Source organism: Sinocyclocheilus anshuiensis, unplaced genomic scaffold (genome assembly GCF_001515605.1).
Source record: "Sinocyclocheilus anshuiensis isolate Anshui unplaced genomic scaffold, SAMN03320099.WGS_v1.1 scaffold76, whole genome shotgun sequence".
NCBI lineage: Eukaryota > Metazoa > Chordata > Actinopteri > Cypriniformes > Cyprinidae > Sinocyclocheilus > Sinocyclocheilus anshuiensis.
Genome location: NW_015557067.1, coordinates 690,650 through 703,135, shown reverse-complemented (window position 1 = coordinate 703,135; position 12,486 = coordinate 690,650). Strand labels below are relative to the sequence as shown.

General features: G+C 39.1%; 1 protein-coding gene across 8 annotated transcripts in view; it reads right to left on the bottom strand.

Moving 5' to 3' along the window:
* The window catches only part of LOC107676687 (WD repeat-containing protein 17-like), a 31,282-nt gene that overhangs the window by 8,243 nt on the left and 10,553 nt on the right, over positions 1-12,486 (bottom strand). For 5 of the 8 annotated variants that reach the window (XM_016471324.1, XM_016471323.1, XM_016471318.1 and 2 more), the window contains 16 exons: positions 11,000-11,168; positions 10,797-10,888; positions 10,526-10,608; positions 9,903-9,989; positions 9,597-9,761; positions 8,361-8,563; positions 7,870-8,019; positions 7,655-7,785; positions 7,449-7,574; positions 7,136-7,291; positions 5,680-5,744; positions 5,475-5,607; positions 5,264-5,355; positions 5,086-5,185; positions 4,537-4,676; positions 4,282-4,302 (listed from right to left, as the gene is read on the bottom strand). In XM_016471324.1, coding sequence (XP_016326810.1) covers positions 4,282-4,302; positions 4,537-4,676; positions 5,086-5,185; positions 5,264-5,355; positions 5,475-5,607; positions 5,680-5,744; positions 7,136-7,291; positions 7,449-7,574; positions 7,655-7,785; positions 7,870-8,019; positions 8,361-8,563; positions 9,597-9,761; positions 9,903-9,989; positions 10,526-10,608; positions 10,797-10,888; positions 11,000-11,168 — 1,913 coding nt within the window. The remainder of the gene's footprint in view (positions 1-4,281; positions 4,303-4,536; positions 4,677-5,085; positions 5,186-5,263; positions 5,356-5,474; positions 5,608-5,679; positions 5,745-7,135; positions 7,292-7,448; positions 7,575-7,654; positions 7,786-7,869; positions 8,020-8,360; positions 8,564-9,596; positions 9,762-9,902; positions 9,990-10,525; positions 10,609-10,796; positions 10,889-10,999; positions 11,169-12,486) is intronic. The other 3 variants (XM_016471321.1, XM_016471322.1, XM_016471325.1) reach the window with 2 other exon arrangements.

Sequence of the window (12,486 nt, the reverse complement as noted above, 5' to 3'; positions counted from 1 at the left end):
CCAGGGAGAGCCGTTGAGAAGGGAAATCAGGTCCGAGAACCATACTCAGCCCGGCCAGAATGGGGCTACTAGTAGCAGACGGACCCCGTTCGGGCGCACTCTCTCCAGAACTCCCGGGAGCAGAATGATCAGGAGAAAAGCATACAGACGAAGCCTCGGCCAAGTCTGTACCATGGCATCTGTGCCCCAGTGGACGAGTCAGAGAGTACCAGAGGGGACATTGCGATGTCTCCTGAGTCGCAAAGAGGTCCACCCGAGCCTGGCCAAAGACTCTCCATATCTGCTTCAACACCTCGGGGTGAAGCATCCATTCCCCGGGCCTCGGCCCCTGCCTCGACAGGAGGTCTGCTCCCATATTGAGATGCCCAGGGATGTAAACGGCTCTTAGCAGAGATGTTCACAAGTCTTTACTTGGAGTCTGAGTCAAGTCTGAAGTCTTTAACCTGGAGTCCGAGTCAATTCTGAAGTCTTTGTTGCTAGAGTCTGAGTCAAGTCTTGAGTCTTTGGTCACGAGTACGAGTCGAGTCTCAAGTCATTTAATGGCTCGCTAAAAAAATCCCTTACCATGTTCAAAACAGTTTTTCTGTAATCAAATTCTATAATAAGAGTCCTATCTACCATGACACATAAGGAAATATGTGGCACAGATATTACAAAACCATACAAATAAATTATTTATTTTTTTTATATAAGTCAGGGGTATTCAATTAAAGTTCCAGGAGGTTCGGCCTCTATATTTCTTTTCCAAGCAGAGGTCCGGACAAAAAAATAAATAAATTACATGTATTGAATTTTTGCATTTAGATAGCCTACATGTGAGGCCATGTGACAAATATACTGTTTCTGTTCAGGCTTTTCCTCCTGAAATCTATACTATTTTAATATTTTACTTAAAAGCATTATCTACTAAAAATGTCTACAATAATCAAAACGTTCTCATCTTGAGCAGAAAAGGAAGATAACCAGCAGTTTCAAAGTTTACGTTCTATCCTAGCCATTTAACAACAATTTTCCAATTATAATTACATGATTCTTTTTTTTCTGCTGTGTTTTAGTGAAAGTAATCTATAATTTTGCTGCTCTCTGTGTTTCTGTTGTTGTTAAAATAACCACGTAATCTGCGCCGGCGCGCGTCCGGAGAGAGAGAGAGAGAGAGAAAGCGCACGGAGCTGAAATGGCTTGAATAAAGCACGTTTGGCTTTAGATAAAAATACTAGCACAGCCTATATAGCGCTGAAAGATATTTACTATATCTTTCCCCGACCCCGAGCGCTTAAGTGATCTGCTCCGCTGTTTTGACGCGCTGCTCACAAAATGGTGCTGCTACGGCTCGCAGTCCGGATGGATGCTGGGGGTAGATTAATAATGCTAAATGTCAGAATAACGTCTTGTCACATCTGGTTTGAATAGCTAGTCAGAGTCATAGGTTACAGATATATAGTAAGAAAAATAACTATATTTGCAGCATTGTTTTTTTCTGCTGTGTTTTAGTGAAAGTAATCTATAATTTTGCTGCTCTCCGTGTTTCTGTTGTTGTTAAAATAACCACGTAATCTGCGCCGGCGCGCGTCCGAAGAGAGAGAGAGAGAGAGAAAGCGCACGGAGCTGAAATGGCTTGAATAAAGCACGTTTGGCTTTAGATAGCGCTGAAACATATTTACTATAAACGACCCGAGTGCTTGTTATGTGATCCGCTCCGCTGTTTTGACGTGCTGCTCACAAAATGGTGCTGCTACGGCTCGCAGTCCGGATAGATGCCGGAGTGCGGATGCGGTCCGCCTTTTGAATATTAGTTATATAAGGATTAAGACTCGAGTTGCTTTTAAAATAACTGCATCTCCAGGCAGTTGATGTGCCAAGTGAGATGGCGACCGCTCCACAGACCGCGGGCAGGGTGGCCACTCATGACCGCACCCCAACCGGTGGGACACATCTGTCTATAACGTTACGCGATGACAAGGAACTCCCAGCACCGGGCCCTGTGACAAGAACCAAGGTTTCCTCCATATGTCCAAGGCACGAAAGCATCACCTTGTGACCTTGATCATGCAAAGCGGATTTCCCCTCGGGGAAAACCCCTTGGTCTTGAGCCACCACTGTAGGGGTCTCATGAACAGCAGGCCAAAAGCTATCATGTTGGACGCAGCTGCCATCAGACCCAGCAGTATTTGAAACTGCTTGACAGTGAGTGACCAGCCTTCTTTGACTCTCACGACTGCAGTGAGGATCGATTCAATCCGAGCAGGAGACAGCTGTGCCTGCATCGTGGTCGAATCCCACACCACGCCCAGATAAGTGGTCCTCTGTAATGGAGAAATATGGGCGAGAACATCATCTCGATGTAGAACCACCATCTGCTCTGATTAAGCTAGAATCAACCAATCGTCAATATAATTTATTATGCGGATGCCTTGGAGTCGCAGTGGAGCCTGAGCAGCATCCACACACTTCATGAAAGTGCGGGGTGAGAGTGCAAGGCCGAGTAGAATAACCCGATATTGGTAAGCTTCGCCCCCGAAAGCAAACCTCAGGAACTTCCTGTGTTGGGGAAGGATGGAGACATGGAAATATGCATCTTTTAGATCTATCGTGACAAACCAGTCCTCGGACCTGATCCGAGACATGACCTGTTTGATAGTGAGCATCCTGAACTTCAGTCGCATGACTGAGCGATTCAACTGATGCAGATCTAGGAAGGAAGCTCGGCGGAAGCTCTCCATCGGAGCGTGCTTCCGAACCCTGGGAGGTGGCGCTGGATCCGGTGGCAGAGGGAGAAGAAAAGGACTCGCCCATCTCCATTCCCTCCACCAGATCCAACTGTGAGCCCCACAACCGCAATCGCCGGGACCAGAGCCGCGGGGAGTGCTGGCGAGGGCTCCCTCCTCAAAGAGAGCCCTCCAGGAGCGAAGCGTCCGCATGGAGAGGCGCTCACAATGCGGGCAGTCAGCTCCATCGAGAGCTTACTCGGCGTGCTTCGCTCCCAGGCAAACAACACAAAGGCTGTGTGTATATGATGTAGCGAGGGCAGGGAGGAACACATAACCTAAACTGCTGCTTGCCTTTATCACCCCCTTTATTTGTCTTGTGCTTAGACTTTGGCATTGCTTTTTTTCTTTGCAAAAGTGACAGACAATGGTAAATAGGACATACACACACAGAGCGCTTCACTGAATAACAGAAGCTGCTGCTGTCTCCACCTCATGTGCTTTTATAGCTTCCTGGTCACACGTCACCCCGTCCGTGACGTCGCGCCCATTCATTGGTCTGATTACACACACGATTCAGAACATAGTCCCGCTGAAGGCATTCCCAAAGCATTCGACGCAGCTCGAGTTCCTGAAGGGGAACATGCCATTTATTCTGTGGAACACAAAAAGTGAGTTTCCGAATATTCTAGTCATAAACTAAATGAGTGTTGTTGAAAAGCATCATAAAAATATCATAACCATGATGTGATAAATAACTGATGAGAAAACTATGATAATAGCTGATAAGAAATATTACTTAAGCACCAAAACAGCACATAAGAATGATTTCTGAAAGATTATGCGATAATATTGACTGCTGAAAATTCTGCTTTGCTGTCGGAAAAAAAAATTATTACATTTTAAAGTTTATTTTTAAGTTGTTTTAAATTGTAATCCTATTTTACAATATTATTGTTTTTAATGACGTTTACTTGATTTTACGCCATTTTTTATCAAATATATGCAACTTTGGTCAGCATAAGAGACTTACAATATAAATACAAATTTCCACCAACTCTAAAAATTTGAATGGCAGTGTATGATAGCTTTGTGTGAAGAGCAATTTAAGACATTATTCAATGATAATCTTCAAAGACGTTATATACTTCATTCTGCATCCCTTTTGAAGCTCAACAGTCCCTGTCCTCTTTCACTTTCATTTTTAAATAAAAAAAATGTGAAAAGAATATTGTCCACTTTTTGCGTTCCATAAAGGAAAAAAGTCAGAGATGTTAGGAACATGACTGTGAGTAAATGATGAAAGGATTCATTTACGTGAGAACTATTCCTTTTAAAGTGCTACCTAGAATTAAAGTACATCAACAATTAGTTATATTAAAAATGGGTAGTTAAAGTTGAATGAATGCATTGAAAAATGACAACAGATGAACACCTGAGAGAGCATCACAACTTGGTCAGTTATGATTTATAGTATTAAGAAAGATAAACTATTATGAATAAGCATTTAAGCATATAAACCAGATGTACATTAACAAAATCAAATTTGAGTGACACAAAGGGGCAGAGAAAATACCTGTATACCACAGATGGAAAGCTAGAGAGAGATGGAAATGAAAAATGTAACAGGTGTGCAGTAAGGATGACTTTCAGAATCATGTCAACACTTCTGTACATGTCTGATGATAAGAAATGGCTTGCATTTAGAGGATAAGAGATGGGTTGCATTTAAGTGTGCAAACTATGACTTTTGAACAAAAACTTGGTTCCCTTATTCAGACTTGACTTTAAGAAAAGATGCACTGATCTCATGGACTATATTTATTCTTACCAGGTGGCAGTGGTCATGTATTTCCTGGCTAAGAGCTCCAGAACGTAGTGGGTGGCTTTACTGGCTGATTCTCCCAGGACTGTGCCCACACACACTGCCAGCTCCAGCTCATTGCCTCTGATCAGAGATGCCATAGCCAGCTGACACAAGGAGATAAAAAATATATAATTTACAGTTCAAAATTACTAGCCAGTAGGATTTAAATTGATTAAAGGTAAGAGGAAATTCTACTTTAAAAAAAATGCTGTTCTTCTGACAGCAACACAACTGCTTTCAACATTGATAATAATAAATGTTTCTTGAGCAGCAAATTAGCATATTAGAATGATTTCTGAAGGATCATGTGACACTGAAGTCTAATGGCTGCTGAAAATTCAGCTTTTCCATTACAGGAACAAGTTACATTTTAAAATATATTAAAATAGAAATTATCTTAAATTGATGTAATGAATAGGCTTCATCATGTTCTTTAATTATTTAATTGTCTTAACATTGACATGACAGTATTAGAGGTTGTCTGATTTTAAATATTGCTACAGGTGAGCTTACTTCTGCATTGTCTACAGCTAGATGACAGCAAGCAGCCAAAACAGCATGGCCATCTTGGAAATACCACTCGGCCAGCTCTTTACACACTCTGTGCAACATCCTGGACAAAGAAGGGGAGAGGGTGTGAGAAAATAAAAGATGAAATACTTGATTGCGGCTTAAATTAAGTATAACTTACCCACAGTATTTTTCTATGTTATCATTGTCTGAGTTTGCGGCATGGTTTATTGATGTGATCTGAGGACCATGGATATTGCCCTCACAAGCACCCTAATAAAACAAAGCACATTTCATTTATAATATAGCCTCATTTGTTATGACACTGAGCACAGAGGTTCACAGTCTTACAACAACTCTAAAATGGGTAAAAAGAAAGCAGCTCTCTGTACCTGAGCCACCAGCACAGCTTCTTTCAGCTGACCTCTAGAGGTGAAGAAATTCACCAACTTTTTCACTTCACCAGTGGCGATGCAGTACGGGATGACATCATCATCGCCTTCTTGCATAAGCTGGTCTGCTCTTCTGCATTAAGCAGTTAATGAATGGTAATTCACTCACAACTGATTTAAAAATAGAATGGAGTATATGAGATACCTTTGCATGAGCTTTTTCCAGTATTTCATGGAGACACCAGGGGCCACAGAAAGAGCCTTCTCCCACTAAACATATAAAACAAAACATCATAAATATCCAAAATCATCAGAAAATTAGTTCTGAAAGAAAAGTGATAGACCATCCATATGAGAAAACTGGGTCAGTAAGAATACATAATTAAATGCTTTTATTCAGCAAGGGTGCATTAAATCGATCAAAAATGACAGTAAAGACACCTTTAATCTTACAAAAGATTTCTATATCAAATAAATGCTGTTCTTTTGAACTTTTTTATTTATAAAAAATCCTTAAAAAAACGTATCACAATTTACACAAAAATATGAAGCAGCACAACTGTTTACAACATTGATATTAATAAGAAAAGTTTTCTGAGCAGCAAATTAGCATAGTATAATGATTTCTGAAGGTTAATGTGACACTGAAAACGGGAGTAATGGCTGCTGAAAATTCAGCCATGTCCCGTTTGATCTGTGCTTGAATTTGTTTTGAGTTGGTTTTTGCATATTTCTAGGTGCTGTTTCCTGTGTTTGATTTTGTTTCCTTGTTAATTCAGTGTGTGATTGATTTCATGTACACGTGTCTCCTTTCATTGATTAGTTTGCTTTTGTGTATATATAGCCCTGTGTTTGTTCGGTTCATGGTCTAATCTTGTCTGTGCATACCAGTTGTTCTGTTTGTGTCTTCTGAAGGTTTTGTAGCTTTTAGTTTGCATTTAATAATATAACTGCTGTGTATAGATCCTGCTCTTCCCATCCTTGCTGCAACCAATCATGACAAGATAGAGAGTCTGACTTGTAGCCCGAAGGTTGTGGGTTCGAGTCTCATGTCCGGCAGGAATTGTCGGTGGGGGGAGTGAATAACCAGCGCTCTCTTCCACCCTCAATACCACAACTGAGGTGAGACCCTTGAGCAAGGTACCGAACCCCCAGCTGCTCCCCGGGCGCTGCAGCATTGGCTGCCCACTGCTCCGGGTGTGTGTTCATTGTGTGTGTGTGTTCACTGCTGTGTGTGTGCACTTGGATGGGTTAAATGCAGAGCACAAATTCTGAGTATGGGTCACCATACTTGGCCACACGTCACTTCACTCACTTTATTTACAATATTACTCTTTTTACTGTATTTGTAATCAAATAAATGCAGCCTTGAGAGAGACAGCCTTGAAAGAGAAACATTTTTTCAAAAACATAAAAAAATCTTACTGACCCCAAACATTTTAATGGTAGCGCATGAATATCAATTTATTAGGGCTGTCAATGGTTACTTTAGCATGATTAATGATAAAAAAAAATACTGAAATAAAACATTAAACACAATTAATCAACAATTAAACCCTGACCCATCAGCAAATATTGGTATGTAATTAAATAGATTACTTAAGCAGCATATTGATGTAATGAATTTATAAAAAAACTTTACTTGTCTTTTCAGTCTTTACCTCTCCTAGTTCCACCATAAGCTCACAGTATCTCTGGATTTGACCAAGTCTGATATGGATTTCTGCTGCATTCTTGAGCCTTTCCTCTTTATTAGGCGCTCCAATACCACCCCCAAACTTTGACATCTTTACTATAGTCAGCTCTTGTGCTTCAGACTACAGGAAAGACAGACACAGTAAAATTGACCAAAAATTTTATATAAAATACTAAAGAAGTATTGACAACATAATATTCACCAGAAGCTTGCAGGACTTCATTTTACATTTTAGTTGTGACACTATTAGAACGTTACATCACTATTTATCCACTCACAGTTTTGAAGCGGACCAGATGTTTCATATGCGTGATGCCCTGTCCATAGTTCTGTGGAAGAAGACTATCATCCTGTCCGTTGATTACAGCAACCAGATCCCAAAGGTTATGACTCCCACCTGGTGGCTAAAAATAGAGAACAAATAGCCTATTATTTAGATTCCTAAATAAAGTCCTGTGAAAGTTCTGCGTTGAGATTCACTCACTGAGAAACACTCAGAGAACCATCTGAGCTTCTTCATGCGCACGTCACTAGAGAGTTTATCCAGCTCCTGTTTGATATCTTTGGACATTTTTCCACACAGGAGGGGAGGAGCTCCAGGCACCATGGCACGATCTACACTCAATAAATAAATATGTTTTAATGTCTTTACAAAACCAACACATACAGACAGTATATAATATGTGAATGTGTTTTAACCTGTGTTGCCAATGATGTCATCCCAGCTGTGGTCAGTAAGGATGTTGACCACTAAGGGAGCAATTAGAGGAGTGAGTGACCAAAGTCTGACCGTAGAGTCTCTGGAGCAGGAAGCCATGGTGAACGGACGGCTGGGGTGACATGTCAGACCTGGGGGATTTTATACGGTTGACAAGGCTGCATAAATAACATATTATTACATTGGAATGACACAAAATGATGTATGAGTGTTCCTACTACTGTATGTATAATTCTACTAAAAGACAGTCCTTGGACAAAAATAAGTGTTCCTGTTACATATTTAGGTCTCTTAACTATTCAGTGTTCTGCTTTTCCTGCCTCCATTTATAGAACTTGAATCAGTCAACTGTGTCTAGCTATCACAGTGTACCCAGTTTTTGAACACTTCAAAAGAAAATAGTCTGTGTCAAATTCATCCACAATGTATAAAATCATAAATTTGTCTGCAGCATATACATTTAATACCCTACCATAGACATCAGCTCCATGGTCATATACAGTGTCTAGACAGGTGCCGTCTCTGGTGTCCCAGACACGGATGGTGTAGTCCCAGCTCCCTGAGGTCAAAAGGTACGGCACCTCTGTGTTCCACATGAGACCCCGTACTGGAGCGGTATGGCCACTCAGCACGTTAATGCAGGCATCTTGGGTATAATCCCAGATACGGACAGTCCTAGTTGACATGCACACAGAAATGCATACAAGTTAAAGGTGCTTTTAGTGGTTTTTTGGTTTATGTTGTTTTGAACACTGACAGGGATGTAACATCACACATAAATTCACAGTGACATAGTGGAATTCCCCTTTTCACAGTCAGCCATGATTAATTTATTCCAAGGTTTTAATAGCATGATGATATAAATAGGACGATTTGCATGGCAGCTCATTGCAGGATTTATAGGCTAATTATATGGGTACCATTTATTGCACAAATAGTGAAATACCAGGTTTTATTAGCATTAAAATTTACAGAGAATAAAGTGCATCAGGAAAAAGAAAATATTTTCTTTTCTTTTTTTTTCAAATTTCAGCAAAAACTGTAAATCAAAGCTATTTTATTTAACAATCAAATTTGATGAATGATTAATTTAATTATATTATTTTTATTTTTAATTATATTTAATTATACAATTATTTTAGAACATTTTTTTCTAATTAAGTACACAAAAACGTCTATGAAAATAAATACAAATAACATTTGAGAATTATAATTTTTAATGCTATTGAATCCATGTACACCACTGTTTTTTGAAAGAAGCCTCTAATCCTCACCAAGGCTGCATTCATTTGAACAAAAATATAGTAAAAACAGTAATATTGTGAAATATTACGATTAAATAACAATTATTGTCTATTTTTAATAAATTTTTTAAAATGTAAATTATTCGTGTGATGTCAAAGTTGAATTTTCAGCAGGTATTACCCCATTCGTCATTGTAACATGATCCTTAAGAAATCATTGTAATATGCTGATTTGTTGCTCAAGAAACATTTCCTATTATACTCACTGTTGAAAATGGTTGTGCTTAATATTTTTGTGGAAAATGTCAAAAGAACAGAATTTATTTAAAAAAAAGATTTCTGTAACTATGTAAAAGTGTTTACTGTCACTTTTGATCAATTTAATATGTCCTTGCTGAATAAAAGTATTAGTTTCTTTCAAAAAATATAAAGAGTGTAAATGAAGATTTTGATGGAATTATTACCCATCATCTGAGCCGCTGCACAGTATGCCCTCTCTGAGAGGTGACCAACGCACATGGAATACTTTGGCCGTGTGACCTGTAAAGACTTTTAGTGGCTGGTCTGAACTGGTGGCCAAGTAATAGACTCGAACATTCTTGTCTTCACAGCCAGTGGCAATCATATCTCTGTGTGAGTGCGAGAGAGAGCGAGAGAGAGAGAGTGAGAGAAAGACTGACACACAATGTATTATAATTGTGATCACAAGAGAAAATAACACTGGTAAAAAAATTCTGACATCTGTTTTTGAAACTGGTTAATACACATACTTGTTATTTTGACTCCAATCACAGCCAAATACTGCTGCTGGATGTTTGTATTTGTGCAACACTTTGCCGTCAAGGGTTCGAATTATGCTGAAAGAAAAAGGACAATTCGGAATGTCATGTCTATGAGGATAATATGGCTTCATAACACGGATGATAACCACCAGAGGGCACTCCATCCCACACCTCTGCCACTCAGTCTTGGACTTCATTTTCCATAATCCTTTGCCCGGACTCCTCAGCACTCATTGTTTGCACCTGTGTCTCGTTAACCCTATCTGCTCACTCTATATAAGCCTGGTTCATTTTGTCATTCATGGTTAAGTCTTGCTAGTGTCAACTGCATTTCTAAGCCTGGTTTCCTGTTTCTTCCATGTCTTGGTTCCTGGTCTTGTACTCTGCCTGTTTTTGGGTTACCCTTTTGCCTTTGATTTTGCCCTGTTGTTATTGTCTGGACTGATTGCTTGTGTGTATGACCTTGTGCTTGTTTCTGGACCTTTATTGTGGATTACCCCTTCATTAATTATACTGCATTTGAAACCTCTACCTTCGTGTCACTGTGCAGTTCATGACAGATGGACTAAGCAGAAACTTGAGAATGCTATTCAAAATTGAAACAGGCTTACCAAAATCCATCACCACTGCATGTGGCTATTCTTTTGGAATCTTTATGGCTCCAGGCAACGCAAAAAATACCATTCTTCCCGTGCTGCAACACAATTGCAGTCAAAATAAAGACCCATGCTAATTGTGAATATTGGGCAATTAAAATAACAATAGAAATGTAAATTAAATATCATAATTTAAAGTTATTCATTCTAAATAATTAACTGTTAGATCTCTGGATAAACCAGAGTTCAATAAAAAACAAGAACTAAAATTTTGTTCAATGCTTGCCTCATTAAATCTTGTGATCATTTTTCCTTTTTTTACATCCCAAATGAAGGCACCATTCTTTGATGTGGCTCCTGCTATGCAGTTCAAGTCTCCTTCAGGTTACAGTGGAAAAAAAGAAATGAAGAAAAGAGTTTCATGAATAGCCACAAAAACAAAACCTCTCTGAAACTTTAATGATAACAAGGTCTGTGTATTGTTATTACCAGGGGCCCACGACAGCGAGTAAACCACTCCCTCATTTCCCGGAGATGTGTACACAGCAGTTAAGGTGTTTATATCCCAAGCTTTTATAGTCCCATCAAATGAAGCTGTAGCTAGAAGGTTTGGGTCATCTGGCTTGAATTTGCAGTCAAAGATGGTTTCAACATGACCCTGTGACAAAAATAATGTAATTAAGTCATAAAACCATTCATGCTTGTATTATAATTGTATAATCATTATGATTGCATTCTTGATTTCAGTGTTATTATTGTTAGTTAAAACAAAACTCTTAAAAAAGTTGTTTATTAATTGACATAAAGCTGAAATAAAATATAAATATTAGATGAAAAGCTTATAGAATTTTATGAAATGAAAATGAGAAATATTGCCTTGCCTTGGCAACTAACTGAAACAAAATAAATTGAAGTAGTAAAATTACTAAAACTAGAATACAAATAAATGAAAGCTAAATAGAAATGTAAAAACACAAATTAATAAAGATTACAAAAGCACAAAATTACCCAAATTTAATGGAGACATATTATGCCCCATTTTTCAATATGTAATATAAGTCTCTGGTGTCCCCAGAATGTGTCTGTGAAGTTTCAGCTCAAAATACTCCACAGATTATTTATTATATAATTCTGAAAATGCCTATTTTGAATGGAAGCAGAAACACGCTAATTTTCGGGCCTGTCTCTTTAAATGCAAATAAGCTGCTGCTCCCCGCCCCCTTTTCCAGAATAGAGCTGCGCCATTACAGCTCTTGTACCTGCTAAAACATCTGTTTTGGTTCAGATTATCATATTTATCGCGCTGAAATCATGTGTTTTAAACCATACGAGTTTAAACTTCTGATATACGGTTTTCCGAGTGCACACATCCGAAGCACACGGACAGAAAGCAGCTGTCACAGCATGTGAGTACTAAACTAAGTTCTTATTCACACACAAGTTTACGTTAAAAACACACATGAGTTACAAAAACAGTCAGTTATGTCTGTGAATGTAAATAGCTGGGAAATAAATCGTATGTTTGTTTTAGATCTGTGTGTCAGCAGCAATATACAGTAAATAAACTGATAAATCCACTGCTCTGTTGTCTCCTGTGAGGCTGGGACTCTAAACAGTATTCTGTGCTCGTCTGTGCAGCCAATGACAGAACAGTTAGCATGTTTTGCTCAAACTTTTGCCATGGCATTAGAACTAGTACACCGTTGTCGCTTGCAAATCACAATAACGGCGCCGTGGGTGTAAACTTTCAGATTAAGGGGCGGTAATATTGTAATGAGATCCCTTTGCCACGTCACCAAGGGAGCGAAATCAGACGCGCTCGTTTTCTCAGACGCTTGCAGAAAAAGGCTTCCCAAAAATAGCCACAAAAAGTTTGGGAAAGTATTCCCAAAGTTACTGGGTTAATCTTTTTCACGTTTCCTTGGTTGGTAGATGCACTGGGGACCTGATTATAGCACTTAAAACCTGGAAAAGTC